Source organism: Pongo abelii, chromosome 10 (assembly GCF_028885655.2).
Source record: "Pongo abelii isolate AG06213 chromosome 10, NHGRI_mPonAbe1-v2.0_pri, whole genome shotgun sequence".
NCBI classification, from domain to species: Eukaryota; Metazoa; Chordata; class Mammalia; order Primates; family Hominidae; genus Pongo; species Pongo abelii.
The window spans coordinates 67,378,679-67,400,250 of record NC_071995.2 but is presented as its reverse complement, the minus strand read 5'-3'; the positions used below and the strand labels follow the sequence as shown (position 1 = coordinate 67,400,250).

Here is a 21,572-nt window from a genome sequence, read left to right as displayed (position 1 = left end):
TGATCTCAGCTCATTGCAACCTCTGCCTCCTGGGTTCAAGCAATTCTCCTGCCTCAGCCTCCCAAGTAGCTGGGATTACAGGCATGTGCCACCATGCCTGGCTAATTTTTGTATTTTTAGTAGAGATGGGATTTTACCATGTTGGCCAGGCTGGTCTCGAACTCCTGACCTCAGGTGATCCACCTGCCTTGGACTCCCAAAGTGCTGGTATTACAGGCGTAAGCCACTGTGCCTGGCCCCTAAGAATTAATATATTTGTATGTGAAGAATAATGACACTGTGATATAGGCAGAACAAAACTTAAGATATAATCTTTACCATCAAAGAGCTTCTATATGTGACAATGAGTGCCAATAAGAGATGTGACGTCACAATACTATAAAGATACTTTAATTGTATTGAGGGAGTTCCAGAAAGTCTTCAAAGAGGAAGAAACACATCAGGAGGGAGAAATAGGATCTGTAAACTACATTTATTGAATACTTACTGGACACATCATATACAAAAAAGATAGGATGGGGGCAGGTAAGAACTTGAAGAAATTAAATATACACATTAAGCTTCTTCACTAATTCTAGCCACTAAAGAAGTACAAAATTTGTACAAGTAATACTTTATAATGAAATTTTGATGCCTGTCAAAAGGGTAATAAGCTATACGTATACTACAATAAACATTTTTAAAAACTGTGCTTAATATCATAGAATTTTCTTAAAATGGGTTGGTAAAATACCTATATAGCATCCATTCTTACACACATATTTTCCATTAAAGATTGCTTAAATAGTACAAATTCCTATTGCTAAGAAATTCATGGTGAACAGCTGTATATGAAGTTCCTCTAAGAAACATCACAGCATTTGCAGTAAGTCCATTTCTCCAGTGAAGCCCACCTTATTTTCAGTTTAGCTTACTACCAAGTTCTCATGAGAACTGTTTATATGTCTTTTGCTTGGTCATCTTCTTCAAGTTTTCTGATTTCATTTTTTAAACAATTTATAGTTTCACGACTTGCTTTTAATCTCTCCTTAAGCTCTGCAATCTCAAAGCTTGTTTTTTTCTTAGCAGCTTCTAATTTTTCTCTGGTTTTCACTTCAAGCTCTGCAACTAAAGAAAACAAATACTTTTACTAAAGTATTTTTCTCACATGTTTAAAATATATGACAGGGTAATAAATATGGCATTTCCTGACGACAATGTTTCCATGATGAAATGTGGATAACTTAAGAATTACAACATTAAACATGGGTGCAGGTTGTGGGAGGGGAAGAATGTCTGAATTCCCAAGAGAGGATCTAAGATGTTTCCTACGACTAAAAATAAAATTCTGGTCACCAACTCACAGTTAAAATTTTAAGACGTAATGTCCTTTTTTCCATACACATATTAAGACTGAAATAAGGGGGCACACAAACCCAAGATACATCAGCTAATGAGAGGTGACTGGGCACAGTGGCTTATGTCCGTAATACCAGCACTTTGGGAGGCTAAGGCAGGTGGATCACTTGAGGCCAGGAGTTCGAGACCAACCTGGCCAACATAGCAAAACCTCATCTCTATCAAAAATACAAAATTAGCAGGGCATGGTGGTGCACACCTGTAATCCCAGCTACTCTGGTGGCTGAGGCATGAGAATCACTTGAACTTGGGAGGCAGAGGTTGCAGTGAGCTGAGATGATGCTAGCGCACTCCAGCCTGGGCGACAGAGTGAGACTCTGTCTTAATGGGTGGGGGGGGGGGGAAGCGTTAACTACAAGTATTCTTAAATTTATATACAGGCAAAACTTCTTTTTTTTTTTTTTTGAGATGGAGTCTCGCTCTTGTCGCCCAGGCTGGAGAGCAGTGGCACGATCTCAGCTCGCTGCAACCTCTGCCTCCCAGGTTCAAGCAATTCTCCTGCCTCAACCTCCCGAGTAGTTGGGACTACAGGTGCATGCTGCCATGCCCGGCTAATTTTTTGTATTTTAGTAGAGACGGGGTTTCACCGTGTTGCCCAGGCTGACTGCGAACTCCTGAGCTCAGGAAATCCGCCCTCCTTAGCCTCCCAAAGTGCGGGGATTACAGGCATAAGCCACCGCGCCGGGCCCAGGTGAAACTTATAAACAAAATCACACTATCAAAACAAGCCAATATCTTTTTTTTCCAAATAGGTAGCAATAACTGCTAAAATTTGAATCCCAGCTCTGCCACTTACTAGCTGTGACACTGTAAGCTATTTCACCTACGTTCCTCACTTATGAAACAGAAATGATAATGGCAAATACTTCATAATATTATTTGTTGAGAAAACTTTTGAGACAGGATCTTACTCTGTCACCCAGGCTGGAGTGCAGTGGTGTGACCTTGGCTCACTGCAAACTCTGACTCCCGGGTTCAACTGATCATCCCACTTCAGCTTCCCAAGCAGCTGGGATTACAGGTGTGAGCCACCACACCCAGCCTGTTGAGAAGACTTAATGAATTAATTTATGTAAAGTACCCAGAATACTGCCTGGTACAGAAAAAGCCCTATCAACTATTGTTATGAGGAAAGAGAAACATTAAGTGATATCTGAAACTATCTATCTATAACAAAGTACTAAAGAAACGTTACTGCAAAACAGGACACATCTATTTAAATATGCCACTTGGATATGTAGCATGATGTTTTACAAAGAAAAATATCTGCTTGTGTCTAACATTTCCATCTTGTGGACATTTTTGGTAACTGCTGCTCACTATTAAAGTACACTTATACTTACTTTCACTAATAAAAGATGGTCACTAATTGGAAGCCAGATGGTTTGGTGGGAAAAAACCCAACTATGGAATCAGAAAAGATCTGAGTTCAGATAAACCCTTGCTTCCTTATTAGCCGAACGCTGACATTTCTAAGGCTCCATCAATCTCTTTGTCTGTACGATACAGCTAAAACTAGGTATTTCTCAGAGGATTTACGAGGATTACATGAAGTAATTATATGTAAAGCATCCAGCACATAAAAAACATGCAATACACGGTGAAACCCTGTCTCTACTAAAAATACAAAAAATTAGCTGGGCATGCTGGCGGGCGCCTGTAGTCCCAGCTACGCGGGAGGCTGAGGCGGGAGAATGGCGTGAACGCAGGAGGCGGAGCTTGCAGTGAGACGAGATCGCGCCACTGCACTCCATCCAGTCTGGGTGACAGAGCGAGACTCTGTCTCAAAAAAAAATTCAATGAATATTAATGAGTTCTTTCCTTATTTTGCTCATTGCTGGTGACTTGCTTTTTGTGATTGCCAAAACAATTCATATTTTACTTTGTAATTCTTTCCATTCTTTTAAAATTATTTTTATGCATAGGTAGTACACACAAGATTACAAATTAAAAGATTAAAGAGTAGACAGTGAAAAAATATGCCCTTCTACTACACTTGTTCCCCAGCCTGCCACGACCAATCAGTGCTTCTTCCCAGAGATAATCACTGTTGTGTTCTCTGATATCTTCCCAGAAATAGTCTGCTGATATACAAAGCATACACCCAAGTGCAGTTGCTTCTTCTTCTCAACACAAGTGGTATCATTCTATACACATTGTTTTGCACCTTGCTGTTTCACTTAACATTATATCTGGAAGCTCATCCTATAACACAGAGCTGTCTCATTCTTTTTAATTACTACAGAGGACCTAATTGAATGGATATACAAAATTCATTTAGTCTGCCCCCTACTGATGTACACTCAGAGTATCTCCATTTTTTTCCTTTTACAAACAATGCAATAATGTGTATGCTGTGAATAATCATTTTAGTATATTTGTAGGATAAATTCCCGGAAGTGGAATTGTTACAGAATATATATGTACTTGTAATTCTGGAAGAACGTCAAGCAACTCAAAAGGATCTACCAATTTATAATCCCATTAGCATTGTGTCTGTTTCCCTACTGCATCAACTTTTTGGTCTTACCTAACCTGAAAGGTTAAAAACAGTATTTCAGTGTAATTCGCATTCATCTTATTACTATTGGGGCTGACTCGTCTTTTTTATAATGTTTGAGACATTCCTCCCTTTCTACAAATGATCTGTTTTCCTTTTGCTAATTTTCCTATTGGGTTATTGGCCTTTCTTATTGATTTGTAGGAGCTATATACAGCTTTATACAGTAGTCCCCCCTCATCCATGGTTTCATTTTCCATGCTTACAGTTAGCCACTGTCAATAGCGGTCTGAAAATAGGTGAGTAAAAAGTAGAATAAGATTTTTTTGGGGGGTGGGGTGGGGAAAGAGCACACATTTACATAACTTTTATTAGAGTTCATTGTTATAATTGTTCTATTTTATTAATTATTGTTAATCTTTTATTGTGCCTAATTTATAAATTAAACTTTATCATAGGTATATATGTATAGGAAAAAACAGTGTATAGGGCTTGGTACTATCTGTAGTTTTAGGCATCCACTGGGGTTCTTGGAATGTGTCCTCTCCAGATAAAGGGGCCTACTGCATGTTAAGAAACTAGTCATTTGTGACATGAGTACATTTTTCTATGGCTTGTCAGTCTTTCGACTTTGTTCCCAGTGCTTTTTACTATGCAGAAATTTGTATTCCCCTATACCCTCTTTCCCCACATCAATTTAAAAAACACACTGAATGATATGCGCTTTGTTAGATGCTGGGGTACAGAGGCAGGAAACAGGTAAGAAAAAAATGGACTAATGTTATGAGGTAATCATAGGGAACAACAAGAGTAGACTGGATTCAAATCAAGTAGAAAGGGTGAGTTTTATGAAGGAGGGCTTCTTGGTAGTAGTAACATCTAAACTGAATTTTAAACAATGAGAAAGGAGTTAGGTAAATGAAGTGGGCATACAGGCCCAGGAAGCAGCATAAAAACCAGGAGTCCTGTATAGCTGTAAGCAGTAGTTTTAAAACTAGCCAGGGAGACCTTATTAACTCAATTGTCAGAAGGACAGCATTCACTGTACATATAACATAGATTCATGTTGTTTGATTCATGATACTTTTATTTTTGACAACTTGTAAGACTGCGAAGGGCACTAAATGTTTGGAAGAAGACATGAGTTAATTAGCAATGAGATACTGGGGGAAAACATTTTAAAACTTCTTTTAGCTTGTTCCAGTGTTCTGCTCCCTATGTGTTAAATGCTTATACCAAAAAAGAAAAGTTTCTGTTTTTAATTTCCCAATGAAGTCTCAATTTTGAGAAAACAAATCCAAAGAATTAACTACTTTTATAAAGTCAGTTCAACGTACTGGTTAGGAGACAGACTATCAGGCTTTTTACAACTTATTAGTTAAGTGGACAGATTCTGGGTTTAAAATGCAGGCTCTACTGGGTAATTTTGGGCAAGTTATCAAATCTTTCTAGAGTATTTACCTACAAAATGGTGCTAATCATAGTATCTTCCTCCTAGGGTTATTTAGAGTATTCAATAAGTTAAGAAATGGAAAGTGCTTGTCAGGTACATAGTAAGCTCTCAGTAAGTGTTCACTATCATTTTTACTATTTCTTGAAGAAGCAACTAAAAAGCTAGATCATTAGTGCTTAAACTTCCAATATACTCCATAATAAATATTCTCTCTATAAAACTACTATTAAATTTTTGGAGCCTAAGTTCTGAGGACTGCCAGGGATCAAGTTCTGATTCTACTACTAACTAGCTGTGTGACCCTGGGCAAGTTTCTTAACCTCCTTATACCTCGGTTTCCTTTTCTAAATATTACCTAATAAAGTTGTTATAGAATTAAGTGAGTTTATACATGTACAGACTCAGAAGAGCACAAATAGTAAAGCACTGAATAAGTCTGGCATTTTATTATTACTAAATATTGATTATCATATGCCCTCAAATTATTAAAACTACACATACATTTTTTAGACCTTTGATTAATATTCCCAGATACCTTTCCTAAAGAGCTAAATTTATACTCACAAAACAATTCATGAGAATGCAAAGTTTACTATATTCTTAATCGGTACAACTATTTAAAATTCCTGGCTGGCATGGTGATTCATGCCTGTAATACCAGTACTTTGGGAGTCTGAGGTGGGAGAAACCTGCCTCTAAAAAAAAAAAAAAAAAAATTAGCCAGACATGGTGGCACATACCTGTAGTCCTAGCTACTGTTAGGGGGCCAAGGCAGGAGGATCATGTGAGCCCACAAGTTTGAGGCTGCAGTGAGCTATGATCATGCCACTGCAACCCAGCCTGAGTGACAGAGCGAGACCCTGTCTCTAAGGGAAAAAAAAATGCTTTTGCTAATTTAATAGGACAAATATAGTCATTCACTACTGTTTGGTTTGCATTTTTAAAATTATTAGCAGGGCCAGATATTTTACCATTTTATTTACTGGTGATCTCTTATTCTATCTGTCTGTCCATATCTTCTGCCCATTTATCTACTGAGGTTTAACATGTTTTTCTATTTATCAATTTTAGCATTTAAAAAAACATGAATTCTTTGCCATATTTTCTGCAAACTTTTCTTCTTTGCCTTTTGGAAATGCAGAAATTAAATATACTTAATAAAGTCTATCCTTATTTTAATGTGATTTTTCCTAACACTTTAAATATAGAAAGTCCTTCCTAGCCAGGATAGCCAGTAATCTAATTTTTCAAAAAACAGGCTGACTGATTTTCAAAAAAACATTTAAATATCTTTAACTAAACTGGAATTTGTTTTGGTAAGTACTATGAAGTGATGATCAAAATTAAGTTTTCTTCCCAAAAGCTTACCAATTATGCCAACACCATTTATGGAATTAGACTTTTCTTCCTTATTGATTTGGTACTGTTAAGAAAATGAACTAAAGATCACACAGAAAACGTAATTTATTGATAAAAACTTCCCGAGGTTATACAGCTCCATACATAAGATTTAACACATTGAAACAGATTTATAGCCTTTTCACAAAACACATTATTTATACCTACTTGTTATACATAAATAAATGATGATAGTTTTGTTAAAAACAAAAATGTGAGCACTTGAATTTTAAGAGAATTTTCTGCCATGAATGGGCACATTTCACGGTATGAGAGAAAGAAGAGAGTGATCAATAATGAAGCACAGTAGTGCTTTTTACCTTTTCAAAGTGATCATATACTTAACTGTTTTATGTTCATAACATTTTTGCAGATAAAGAAATTAAAGCATACAAATTTTCAATGACTACCTAAGTCACAAAATTATAATTAGTACCCAGATCTTTTAAGTCCTAATCAAGTGTTTTATGAAAATATAAACAAAACACTTCTATAAACACTAATTGTTAAACAGCAATTCCCTCCCCACTTCATTACCATCCCTCCATCTCTTCTTTTATTGAATCACTCCCTTTCAGCCTACAAATATACTAGTTTATTTCCCCCTGAAAACAATACCCTCTTGACCCCGTATCTTCCTTCTGCTACTGCTTCAAAGACTACTGCTCCCCTTTACAGCCAGGCTTCAAGACAGAGTTGTCTACAGTGTCTGTCTCAAATTTATCTTATCTGATGTTCTCTTATCCACTTCTGACCTTACTATAAGAATATAGTAAGTGATCTTCTGACCTTACTGTTCTCCTTACACTGCTCCTGTTAAAGTCATCAAGAAGCTCCATCTTACTCTATCCAATTACTGGGCCCTCATCTTACTTGACCTATCAGGAGTATTAGACACTCTCTAGTTCCTGATACACTTTTTTCACTTGGCTGTGAGGACATTACATGCACCTAATTTTTCTCCCTCCATATTTGCTGTTTGTTCTTCATTCCCTTTGCTGGTTATCGCCTCAATCTTTAAATTTTGGAGTGCCCAGGTCTCTCAGTCTTTGGACCTCTTTTCTATCTTCACTTACTCCTTTGATGATACCATTTGGTCTCATAATTTATAATTGTATTAACTTTCAAATTTATGTCTCCAGCCTAGACCTCTCCTCTCTTTGAATGCCAGGGTGCAACATCCTTCTCAACATCTCAACTTACATGTCTTACAGACATCCCACACCCATCATGTCCAAACTTGCACTTTTTTTTTTTTTTGAGACAGAATCTTGTTGTATTGCTCAGTCTGGTGTGCAGTCGCATGATAACAGCTCATTAAAGCCTTGCCCTCCTGGGCTCCAGTAATCCCCCCACCTCAGCCTCCTGAGTAGCTGGTACTACACGAATGTGCCACCACACCCAGAAAATTAAAAAAATTTTTTTTGTAGAGATGGGGTCTTGCTACATTGCTCAGGCTAGTCTTGAAGTCCTGGGCTCAGGCAATCCTCCCATCCTGGCCCCCCTAAAGTGCTGCGATTATAGGCATGAGCCATCACACCTGGCCAGCCAAAGCTGTACTCTGAATTGCAAAAACCTGTTCCTCCAAGACTTCCCACCTGTGTAAAAAGCAATGACTTTTTTGGAGTTCCTCAGGCCCAAAACCATGTAAGTCATCCTTTGCTTTTCTTTCTCCAATACCTCATTATTCAAAGCATCAACAAATCCTACTGTACCTATTTTCAAAACAGGTCCAAAATCTAATGTCTTCTCCCATTGCTATCACTCTGGTCCAAGCCACCATTCTACCAAATCTGAATTATTGGGACAGCCTCCACACACAGGAAAGAGTAAAGGGGACTTCGTCTTAAGCTTTGGTACCAACTCCCCAATTCCATGCCTTGGCCCTTGGATAGCATCTCTGGACCTACCTAGGCCAGAGAGGAGCCCACTGCCCTGAAGGGAAAGTCCCAGGCCTGGCAGTATTCAACACAAGCTGACTGAGGAGCCCTTGGGCCTTAAGTAAATATTGGTGGTACCCTGACAGAACTCCTTGTGGGCCTATGGTAGTGGTGGACACAGGGAAAGAATATCTGCCTGGAAAAAGGGGAGGGAAGAATGGGAAGGACGCTGTCTTGTAGCTTGGGTGCCAGCTCGGCCACAGTAAAACACAGCACCAGGATTATTCCTAAGGTTTCCAACTCCAGGCCCTGGCTCCTGGACAGAATCTCTGGACCTACCCGCGGCCCAGGGAAACTCAGTGCCCTTAAGGGATGGACACAAGCTAATCAAATGAATGATTTAAGACAGTCTGTTATTTGGCTTGGAGATTGGGTGGTGAGTCTCGAACATCGCATACAAATGCAGTGCAACTGGAATACTTTGGATTTCTGTATCACCCCATATTCCTATAATGAGACTGATCATTCATGGGAAATGGTCAAAGGACACCTTCTGGGTAGGGAAGATAATTTATCACTGACATAACTAAACTAAAGAAACAAATTTTTGAAGCCTCTCAAGCTCACTTATCCATTGTGCCTGGAACTGAGGCGTTAGATCAGGTGGCAGAAAATCTTTATGGATTAAACTCCACGACTTGGATTAAGTCTATTGGGGGCTCCACTGTAGTAAATTTTGGAATTATGTTTCTCTGTTTAATCGGCTTGTTTTTAGTGTGCCAGACCAGTCAAAGAATCCTGCGTAAAAATCAAGAGAATGAACAAGCCTTCATCACCATGGCACATTTATATACAAAGAAAGGGAGAGATGTTGCAGGAAGTCAGGCACCCCGAATGGAGGGAACGGCTGAAGCCATGGCAGAAGAACATAAATTGTGAAGATTTCACGGACATTTATTAGTTCCCCAAATTAATACTTTTATAATTTCTTACACCTGTCTTTACTACAATCTCTAAACATAAACTGTGAAGATTTCATGGACACTTATCACTTCCCCAATCAATACCCTTGTGATTTCCTATGCCTGTCTTTACTTTAATCTCTTAATCCTGTCATCTTCGTAAGCTGAGGAGGATGTATGTCGCCTCAGGACCCTGTGATGATTGCATTAACTGCACAAATTGTTTGTAGAGCATGTGTGTTTGAACAATATGAAATCTGGGCACCTTGAAAAAAGAACAGGATAACAGCAATGTTCAAGGAACAAGAGAGATAACCTTAAACTCTGACTGCCGGTGAGCCGGGCAGAACAGAGCCATATTTCTCTTCTTTCAAAAGCAAATGGCAGAAATATCGCTGAATTCTTTTTCTCAGCAAGGAACATCCCTGAGAAAGAGAATGCATCCCTGAGGGTAGGTCTCTGAAATGGCCACTTCAGGGGCGGCTGTCTTTCACGGTCGCAGCTGTAGGGATGAAATAAGCTCCAGTCTCCCGTAGCACTCCCAGGCTTATTAGGACTAGGAAATTCCCACCTAATAAATTTTGGTCAGACCGGTTGCCTGCTCTCAAACCCTGTCTCCTGATAAGATGTTATCAATGACAATGTGTGCCCAAAACTTCATTAGCAATTTTAATTTCGCCCCGGTCCTGTGGTCCTGTGATCTCGCCCTGCCTCCATTTGCCTTGTGATATTCTATTACCTTGTGAAGCACGTGATCTCTGTGACCCACACCCTATTCATACACTCCCTCCCCTTTCGAAAATCACTAATAAAAACTTGCTGGTTTTGCGGCTTGTGGGGCATCACGGAACCTGCCGACATGTGATGTCTCCCCTGGACACCCAGCTTTAAAATTTCTCTCTTTTGTACTCTGTCCCTTTATTTCTCAGACCGGCTGACACTTAGGGAAAATAGAAAAGAACCTACGTGAAATATTGGGGGTGAATTTCGCCCGATATCTGGCTGAATTTCCCGATACTGGCTGACTTCATCACCTGCTGATTATAGAGCCTTAGGGCCTCACGCAAACATAGGTGGCAGCCAGGCAGCGGTTACAGTGGGCCTTGGGCAAGACCCAGTGCTGTGCTGGCTTCAAGTCTGACCTAAGGCAGTCCCAGTGGTGGTGGCCAAAGGGGTGCTTGTGTCATCCCTTCTCAGGTCCAGGCAGTTCAGCACAGAAACAGAAACTCCGTTTGTTTGGGAGAAAGTAAGGGATGAGAACAAGAGTCTCTGCCTGCTAATCCAGAGGATTCTTCTGGATCTTATCCAAGACCACCAAAGTGGTACCCTACAAATCTGCAAGAACCACAGCATTACTGGGCCTTGGGGTATCCCCTAATGCAGATATGGCTGCAGTGACCAAAAATTCAGATGACAACACCTAAGTTCCTTCAAATACCTGGAAAGCCTACCCAAGGACAGGTACAAACAAGCCTAGATTACAAAGACTACAACAAAAACCTAACTCTGCAATGCCCAGACATTGATGAATATCAACAAGTATCAAGACCATCCAGAAAACATGACCTCACCAAACGAGCTAAACAAGGCATCAGTGACCAATCTCTAACAGACAGAGATATGTGACCTTTCAGAAAGATAACTCAAAATAGCTGTTTTGAGGAAACTCAAAAGAAATTCAAGATAACACAGATAAAGAATTTAGAATCCTATCACATAAATTTAATAAATAAATGGAAATTAAAAGAATTGAGCAGAAATTCTGGAGTTGAAAACACCACTGACATACGGAAGAATGCATCAGTCACTTAATAGCAGAACTGATCAAGCAGAACACAGAATTAGTGGGCTTGAAGACAGGCTATTTGCAAATTCACAGTGAGATGAGACAAGAGAAAATGAAGCACATCTACAAGTTCTAGAAAATAACCTAGAAAAGGGGAAATCCAGGCCAGGTGCAGCAGCTCACACCTATGATCCCAGCACTTTGGGAGGCCAAGGATGGAGGACTGCTTGAGCCCAGGAGTTCAAGACTAGCCTGGGCAACGTGGCAAAACACCATCTCCACCAAAAAAAAAAATAAAAATTAGCTGGGCATAGTGGTGGCATGTGCCTATGGGTCCCAGCTACTCAGGAGGCTGAGGTGAGAGGAGTGCTTGAACCCAGGAGGCGGAGGTTGCAGTGAGCCAAGATCATGCCACTGCACTCCAGCCTGGGCAACAAAGTCAGGACCTGTCTCAAAATAAAAAGGCAGGGTGGGGGTAGAATCTTAGAGTTATTGACCTTAATTAAAGAGGAGATAGACAGAGATAGGAGTAGAAAGTTTATTCAAAGCGATAATAATAGAGAACTTCCTAAACTCAGGGAAAAATATCAGTATTCAAGTAAAAGATGGTTATAGAACACCAAGGAGATTTAACACAAAGAAGACTACCTCAAGGCAGTTTATAATCAAACTCATAAATCTCAAGGATAAAGAAAGGATCCTAAAAACAACAAGAGAAAATAAACACAAAAAGAAGTAACATACAATGGAGCTCTAATACATCTCGTAGTGGACTTTTCAGTGGAAACTTTATAGGCCAGTAGAAAGTGGCATGACATTTAAAGTGCTGAAGGAAAAAAAGCCTTTTGTCCTAGAATAGTACATCTGGTGAAAATAGCCTTCGAACATGGAGAAATACTTTCCCAAACAAAAGCTGAGAGATTTCATCAACACCAGAGCTGCCCTACAAGAAATGCTGAAGAGTTCTTCAATCTGAAAGAAAAGCATGTTGATAAGTAATGTGAAATCATCTGAAGATACAAAACTCACTGGCAAGTAAAGAGAAAAACAAAGAATATTATTACATTGTAATTGCAGTTTGTAAACTACACAAGTCTTAGGTGGAAATATGAAAAGATGAACTGATCAAAAATAGTAACTACAATTTTTCAAGACATAGATAGCAATAAGATATAAATAGAAACAACAAAAAGTTAAAAGTGGGGAGATGAAGTTAAAATATAAAGTGTTTATTGCTTTCTTTTTGCTTGCTTGTTTATGCAATCAGTGTTAAGCTGTCAGCAGTTTAAAACAATGGGTTATAGGATATTATTTGCAAGCTTCATGGTAAGCTCAAACCTAGAAACATAAAAGAGAAACACAAAAAATAAAAAGAAATTAAAATATACCACCAGAGAAAATCACCTTCACTAAAAGGAAAACAGGAAGGAAGGAAAGAAGAAAGAGAAGACCATCAAACAATCAGAAAAATAAAATGGCGGAAGTCCTTACTTATCAATACTAATGAATGTAAATATCAATATCAATGAATGTAAATGGACTAAAGTCTCCAATCAAAAGACATAGAGTGGCTGAATGGATGAAAAAACAAGACCCAATGATGTACTGCCTCCAAGAAACACACTTCACCTATAAAGACACATATAGACTGAAAATAAAGGGATGGAAAAAGATATTGTGTGCAAATGAAAAAAAAAAGATATTGCATGCAAAATCAAAAAAGAGCAGGAGTAGCAATACTGATATCAGACAAACAGATTGCAAAACAAAAACTATAAAAAGAGACAGGGTCGTTATATAATGATAAAGGAGTCAATTCAGCAAGAGGATATAACAATTGTAAACATATATGCACCCAACAGTGGAGCAGTCAGATACATAAAGCAAATAATATTAGAGTTTAAGAGAGATAGACCCCAATACAGCAATACCTGGCATCTTCAACATCCAACTTTCAGCACTGAACAGATCATCCAGACAGAAAATCAACAAAAAATACCATTGGACTTAATCTGCAAAATAGGCCAAATGGACCTAATAGGCATTTACAGAACATTTCATCAAATGGCTACAGAATACACATACTTCTCCTGACCTCATGGATCATTCTCAAGGATAAAGACCATATGTTAGGCCACAAAACAAGTCATAAAACATTTTTTTAAAAAAAACAAGTAATGTGAAGTATCTTCTCTGACTACAATGGAATAAAATTAGAAATCAATAACAAGAGGAATTCTGGAAACTATACACACACATGGAATTTAAACAATATGCTTCTGAATGACCAGTGGGTCAATGAAGAGATTAAGAATTGAAAAATTGGGTCAGGTGCGGAGGCTCACACCTGTAATCCCAGCATTTTGGGAGGCTGAGATGGGAGGATCGCTTGAGGGCAAGAGTTCAAGACCAGCCTGGTAAACACAGCGAGATCCCCAGCTCCAAAAAAGTTAGAAAGAAAAGAAGGAAGGAAGGAAGGAAGGAAAGACGGAAACTGAAAAATTTATTGAAACATAATGGAAACACAACACGGCAAAAGCAGTACTAAGAGGGAAATGTGTAGCTTTAAATGTCTGTAGCAAAATAGAGGAAAAACTTCAAATAAAATATCTAACGATGTATTGTAAAAAATGAGAAAAGCAAGAGCAAACCAAACCCAAAGTTAGTAGAAGAAAAAAGATCAGAGTAAAAATAAATAAAATTGAAATGAAGAAAAAATACAAGCCCAATGAAACAAGAAGTTGGTTTTCTGAAAAGATAAACAAAACTGACAAATTTTTAGCCAGATTAAGAAAAAAGAGAAAACTCAAAATAAAGGATGAAAAAGGAGACATTAAAACTGATAGTGCAGAAATTCAAAGGATCATTAGTGGCCACTATGAGCAATTATATGCCAATAAATTGGAAAATCTAGAAGAAATGGATAAATTCCTAGACACATACAACCTACCAAGACTGAATCATGAAGAAATCCAAAACCTGAACAGACCAGTAACAAGCAACAAGATTGAAGCTGTAGTAAAAAGTCTCCCAGCAAAGAAAAGCCCAGGACCCAATGGCTTCGCTGTTGAATTTTACCAAACATTTGAAGAAGAACTAATACCAACCCTACTCAAACTATTCCAAAAAATTGAGAAAATAATACTTCCAAACTCATTCTATGAGGCCAGTATTACCTAGACACCAAAACCAAAGGCACATCAAAAAAAGAAAACCACAGGCCAATATCCCCGATGAACACTGATGCAAAAATTCATAACAAAACACTAGCAAAAAGAATTCAACAACACCTTAAAAAGATCATTCATCATGACCAAGCGGGATTTATCCCAGGGATGTAAGAATCGCTCAACATGAGCAAATCAATGTGATACATCATATCAACAGAATAATGGACAAAAACCATATGATCATTTCAATTGATGCTGAAAAAGGACCTGATAAAATTCAGCAGAAGTCAAATTAGCCTTGTTTGTAGATGATATTATCATTATTTATTTATTTATTTTGAGACAGAGTCTCACTCTGTTGCCTAGGCTGGAGTGCAGTGGTGCAATCTCGGCTCATTGCAACCTCCGCCTCCCAGGTTCAAGCAATTCTCCTGCCTCTGCCACCCAAGTAGCTGGGATTACAGGCACATGCCACCACGCTTGGCTGATTTTTGTAGTTTTAGTAGAGACAGGGTTTCGCCACGTTGGCCAGGCTGGTCTTCAACTCCTGACCTCAGGTGATCCGTCTGCCTTGGCCTCCCAAAGTGCTGGGATTACAGGCATGAGCCACCACGCCCAGCCTGTAGATGATATTATATTTGGAAAAACCTAAAGGCTCCACCAAAAAAGCTATTAAGAGTTGATAAACAAATTCAGTAAAGTTGCAGGACACAAAATCAACATACAAAAAAATCAGTAGCATCTCTATATGCCAACAGTGAACAATCTGAAAAAGAAATCAAGAAAGTAATCTCATTTACCACAGCTACAAATTAAATAACTAGGAATTAACCAAAGAAGTGAAAGATATGTACAATGAGAAATATAAAACAATCTCTATATGCCAACAGTGAACAATCTGAAAAAGAAATCAAGAAAGTAATCTCATTTACCACAGCTACAAATTAAATAACTAGGAATTAACCAAAGAAGTGAAAGATATGTACAATGAGAAATATAAAACAGTAATGAAAGAAATGGAAGAGAACACACAGAAAAGGAAAGATATTCCATGTTCATGAACTGGAAAATCAATATTGTTAAAATGCCCATACTTCCCAAAGCAATCTACAGATTCACTGCAATCCCTATCAAAATACAAATGACATTCTTCACAGAAATAGAAAAAAAAAAAAACAAACAAAACCTAAAATTTATGTGGAACCACAAAAGATCCAGAATAGCCTAAGTTATCCTCAGCAAAAAGAACAAAACTGGAGGAATCACCTGACTTCAAATTATACTATAGAGCTATAGTAACCACAACAGCATGGTACTTGCAGAAAAAGAGATACATAAACCAACGGAACAGACTACAGAACCCAAAAACAAATCCACACACTTACGGGGAATTCATTTTTGACAAAGGTGCCAAGAACATATACTTGAGGAAAAAATGGTCTCTTCAATAAATAATGCCAGGAAATCTGTATATCTATATGCAGAAGAATGAAACTAGACTCCTATCTCTCACCATATACAAAAATGAAATTAAAATGGATTAAAGACTTAAATCTAAGATCTCAAACTATTAAACTACTAAAAGAAAACATTGGGGAAACTCTCTAGGACATTGGACTGGGCAAAGATTTCTTGTGTAATACCCTATAAACACAGGCAACCAAGGCAAAAATGGATTAATGGGATCACATCAAGTTAAAAAACTTCTGTACCACAAAGGAAACAATTAACAAAGTGAAGAGACAACACACAGAATGGGAGAAAATATCTGCAAACTACCCATCTGTCAAAGAATTAATAATCAGAATATATAAGGAGCTCAAACAACTCCTTAAGAATCTGATTTTAAAATGGGCAAAAGATCTGAATAGACATTTATCAAAAGATGACATACAAATGGCAAACAGGTATATGAAAAGGTGCTCAACATCACTGATCATCAGAAAAATGCAAATTAAAACTACAATGAGATGTCATCTCATGCCTGTTAAAATGGCTGTTATCAAAAAGACAGGCAACAACAAATGCAGGTGAGGATGCAGAGAAAAGGGAACCCTTATATACTGTTGGTGGGAATGTAAATTAGTAAAACCACTATGACCAACAGTTTGGAGATTCCTCAAAAAACTAAAAAGAGAGCTATATGATCCAGCAATCCCACTGCTAGGTATATATCCAAAAGAAAATAAGTCAGTATATCAAAAAGATATCTGCACTTCCATGTTTATGTTATTGCAGTACTATTCACAATAGCCAAGATTTGAAAGCAACCCAAGTGTCCATCAACAGATGAATGGATAAAGAAAATATGGTACATATACACAACAGAGTACTATTCAGCCATAAAAAAGGAATGAAATCCTGTCATTCCAAACAACATGGATGGAACTGAAGGTCATTATATTAAGTGAAGTAAGCCAGGCACAGAAAGATAAACATCATATATTCTCACTTATTTGTGGGAGCTAAAAATTAAAACAACTAGGCCGGGCGTGGTGGCTCATGCCTGTAATCCTAGTACTTTGGGAGGCCAAGGTGGGTGGATTACCTGAGGTCAGGAGTTCAAGACCAGCTTGGCCAACATGGTGAAACCCTGTCTCTACTAAAAATATAAAAAAAATTAGCCAGGTGTGGTGGTACACACCTGTAATCCCAGCTACTCGGGAGGCTGAGGGAGGAGAATCACTTGAGCCTGGGAGACAGAGGTTGCAGTGAGCCGAGATCATGCCACTGCCCTCCATCCAGGCCAATAGAGCGAGGTTCTGTCTCAAAAAAAACAACACAAAACAAAAAAAAACTGAAGTCAGATGATAGAGAAAACAGAGTAGAATGACGGTTACCAGAGGGTAGGAAGGGTAGTGGGTAGGTGGGTGAAAGATGGTTATTGGTACAAAAAATAGAAAGAATGAATAAATTAAGTATTTGATAGCACAACAGGGTGACTATAGTCAATAATAATGTAATTGTACATTTAAAAATAACTAAAAGAGTATATTTGGATTATTTGTAACAAAAAGTGTAAATGCTTGAGGTGATGGATATCTCATTTCCTGGATGTAATTTTTAGACATTGTATGCCTGTATCAAAATATCCCATGTACCCAGTAAATATATATACCTACTATATACCCACAAAATTAAACATTTTAAATAAGTTAAATCTGATGTCATTCCTTTGATCAAAACTGATAAATGACTTCACACCTCAGTTTAATAATCTGAAGTCCTCATAGTTACCCACAAGTCCCTATATGACCTAGTCCCCTATTAACTTCTCTGATCTCATCTCCCACTCCTCATCCTCTTGTTCACTCTACTCTAGTCACACTGGACTTCTTGCTGTTTTTCAGCCATGCACTTACCTGAGGGCCTTTGTCCTCACTGCTCCCTCTACATATAATATCCTTCCCTTAGATCACTCCTTTACCCCTTTAGGTCTCCAAATGCTCAGAAAGCATTTCCTGACTGATATTTTGATATCAGTATTTAAAACTCCAACCATCTCCTCCCACCAAAGATGCTCCCTGCCCCACTTTGTCTCTATAGCACCTAATCACTACCTTATACTTCCTTGTTCTGTTTATTTAATACCTGTTTTCCTCCCACTAGAATGTAGGGCCCATGAGGATAGGGCTTTTTGTCTGATTCAGGCACTGCTCTAACCTCAGCAGCTAGCACCTAGAACAATGGTTGGCATTAACTGGTACTCACTATATATTGTAACGAATGAATAATCAAAGAAATGACTGAACAGTAACATCAGTGTTAACACAGGGATGTCAAATAGATTTCATATTAAATGCCAATTGTAAATGACTGAGAATAGATGCACAGATTAATGCGTACAGGATTCTGAGACCATGTCAGCTTAGAGAGAAAATACAACATGACCGATTATCAATGTGGCATTCAGGTAGTCAACACTTGAGCATTAATCTGAAACTATGTAAAATGACATCAGCAAAAATACAAGATAAACTAGCTCACAGTACATAAAAGTATAATTATGGTTTGCAAGGTTCTTCACACAGATTTTGTTAGCAAAGACTAGTAAACAGAAAATGATAGGCTAAGCAAGACTAATAAAAAACTACACTTAAATGTAATTAGGGAATAAAACAGACAAACAGTACTTCAGAGAATGTGAGAGGCTGTCTTTCACCCTTCTTGAAAGCAGGCCTACTTGGGAACAATTTAAAACATCCTTTTTACATGTTCTACTGTAATACAAACTGTGTTTTTTAACACCTAAAAAACTTACCTATATCATTTTTTTTAAAGTGTAAAAGGCACTAATCTTACAACCCTTTCACTATTACAGAATATATTATTTTTCAGAATTATGAATGCATAGCACTTACATTCTGTTTCATGCTTATAGGCTCCTAATGTTAGCTGACGAGATGTTGTCAATAATTGTTGCATCATTGCTGTTGGGTCTTGAAATATCTAATGGGATAGAATGAACAAAAACCCAATAACTTCAAAGTTCTCCAACTTCAAATCCTTTTAAAACTGTCATTATAAAATCTTCTTACCATTTCATCATAGAACTCTGAAACCACTGTCTTTTTCCCCAGCATTGCATTGGTGTCTGATTGAAACAGCTTTAGCAAATGATACAGGGTTACCTGTGAAATAAAAACAGATGTCAAATCTGTGCAATGGTTTTTATCATCACAAGACACTGGCATTTTTTTTAACTGAAATAGAGACTGGAATAAGTATATACATGTCAAATTCATGATCTTGTTTCAACTGCAACTTATTGCAGTAAATCACCCAAATTTTCTGTACCTTTATTTTCCTATTAGATCCAATCGTATCTACCTAACATGAACACTCTTTAGAGGGTAATTAAGAATCTGTCCAAGAATCTCTAGAGAGGAAACTAAAAATAACACAAGATAAAGCTATACAAATTAAACTGAGAAATCACTAAAACATGAATTCTTTTACTTACACAAGTGGATTGTGACTGCTTTGAAGATTAGAGTTTACAAATTTACTGTGGGGAATGAAAAAGTTCAGCGAGGGAAAGATAATTTCTTTGGGGATCTATACGATTATTACATAAATGACATAATAAATAAATAACAAGTTGGTCAGTAATAATTCACTTTGGGAAGAGCAACATGTCTTCAAATACTTAAAAACAGGTATAGTAAGACATCAAGGGAAAAGCTTTGCAGCACAACGTGTGATTATTTTAGCAAAATAAAATCTAGTTGGGAAAACATCAGAGTTCATGTTGAAGTTCTGAAAACCAGACCTCAAATAATTTTCCAAAAAGTTAGCTAGCATAATTGTAAGAGAATGCTACTCTTCAAAAAAGTCATGAAATAGGGAGCAAGGAAGGGTACACTGAAAAAGTCAGAAAATATAAAATTTCTTGCAACTGAATTTAAACAAGCACCATCAACTCCCCCTAAAGACAATCTAGCTCAATTAACAGAATGTCAGATTTCCCTGGACATGGCTCAGCAAGTGGAAATATCCTACTTAAAGGACATCTTCCAGGCTCAAGATGATGCACTAAGAATGTAGAAAGGGGAGGAGGGAAATGCACACAATTCTACTAAAATAACAGCAAAATAAGAGAGCATGAATTACATATCAAATTATTTAAAGCACATAATTTAACAAATTTCTGGAACAGACAGAAAGCAGATGAGTCTACCAAGAAGGATAATAAACAATAACGGAGAAAAACCACAACCTGAAAACTTAAGAAAACTGCCTCAGAGGTGTGAGCCAGAGCTCCCAAGAGCCCTACAGTGCTCCAAGCTCAGAACTGGCAAGTATCAAAGTCAAGAATGCTATGGGGTAGCTGGGCCTCTTGACCTTCCCTTCTCTCTCCACTCATAGACAAGAAAGCATATCTACCTTTAATGCCTAGAATTTTTCTCCCCAACAATGAAGTATGAAGAAAAAATAAGGACATTTCAGATGGGCAATATCTCTGAAAGTTTATTTCTCAGGCATCCTTTCTGAAAAAATTCCTTCAGCAAAATGAAAAAAAGAAACTTGGAAAGAGGAAGAAAAAGGATCACCTATAATCAATCATTAGGCACTGAAAGATACTATCTGAAGCTGAGAAATCCAATATTAGGGATTTAAATATATGAGATGCATGGGAGTGAGTAATTTCTAGAGGAATTGAAAACAGGTAACTGTTAAAAAGCAGTTTTCTTGGAAAAGAGGTCAAAGATGGGATAAAGATGTTATTGGCTAATTGTGAACTCCCTGCAAAAGGTGTATTTTGTTTGAGATGGGGTCTTACTATGTTGCCCAGGCTGGTCTTGAATTCCTGATCTCAAATGATACTCCTGCCTCAGCCTCCCAAGTAACTGGGACTATAAATGCAGGCAAAAGATATGAAGCCCTAATTCTCAGTACCTGTGGATGTGACATTATTTGGAAACAGGGTCTTCGCAGGTGTAATTACAATGAAGTCATTAGGGTGGACCACAATCCAATATGACTGGTGTCCTTCTAAGAGAAGAAGACACAGAGACCAGGGAGAAAGATAAGTCCATGTGACAATGGAGGAAGATATTAGAGATATGTTGCCAAAAGCCAAGGAACATCTGGGGCTGGAAGAGGCAAGGAAAGATGCTCCCCTAAAGGCTTTGGAAAAATCATGGCCAACACCTTGATTTCGGACTTCTAGCCTCCAGATCTGTGGGAATAAATTTCTGTTGTTTTAATCCACCCAGTTTATGGTACCAGAAAACTAATACAGAAGACTTATACTTATTTCAAAAATCTTCTCTTAAAACCATGTGCACATCTGACTTTCACAATTAAAAAATTCTTACAATTACATTGTAAAACTGTCCTTCCCTAAATTTATTATTCAGACTTCCAGAGGCATTCATGCAGATATAGGCAATAAAAACATTTCAAGACAGATGTCTGTAATTTTGAGTGGTGTTTGAAAATTCTTAGAACAATGAAACTGCCTATACTTGCCTAGAAATCCCTATTTCTAGGAATGAAAACTCAATTTGACATTTTGCTTT

General features: G+C 37.8%; 1 protein-coding gene across 2 annotated transcripts in view; it reads right to left on the bottom strand.

Annotated features, from left to right (window-relative positions):
- Positions 1 to 453: 453 nt before the first annotated feature.
- Positions 454 to 21,572, bottom strand: part of YEATS4 (YEATS domain containing 4) — a 30,267-nt gene continuing 9,148 nt past the window's right edge. For both annotated transcript variants that reach the window (XM_002823505.6, XM_024256447.3), the window contains 3 exons: positions 19,086 to 19,178; positions 18,909 to 18,996; positions 454 to 1,107 (listed from right to left, as the gene is read on the bottom strand). In XM_002823505.6, the coding sequence (XP_002823551.1) occupies positions 938 to 1,107; positions 18,909 to 18,996; positions 19,086 to 19,178 (351 nt within the window). In that variant the 3' untranslated portion in view covers positions 454 to 937. The remainder of the gene's footprint in view (positions 1,108 to 18,908; positions 18,997 to 19,085; positions 19,179 to 21,572) is intronic.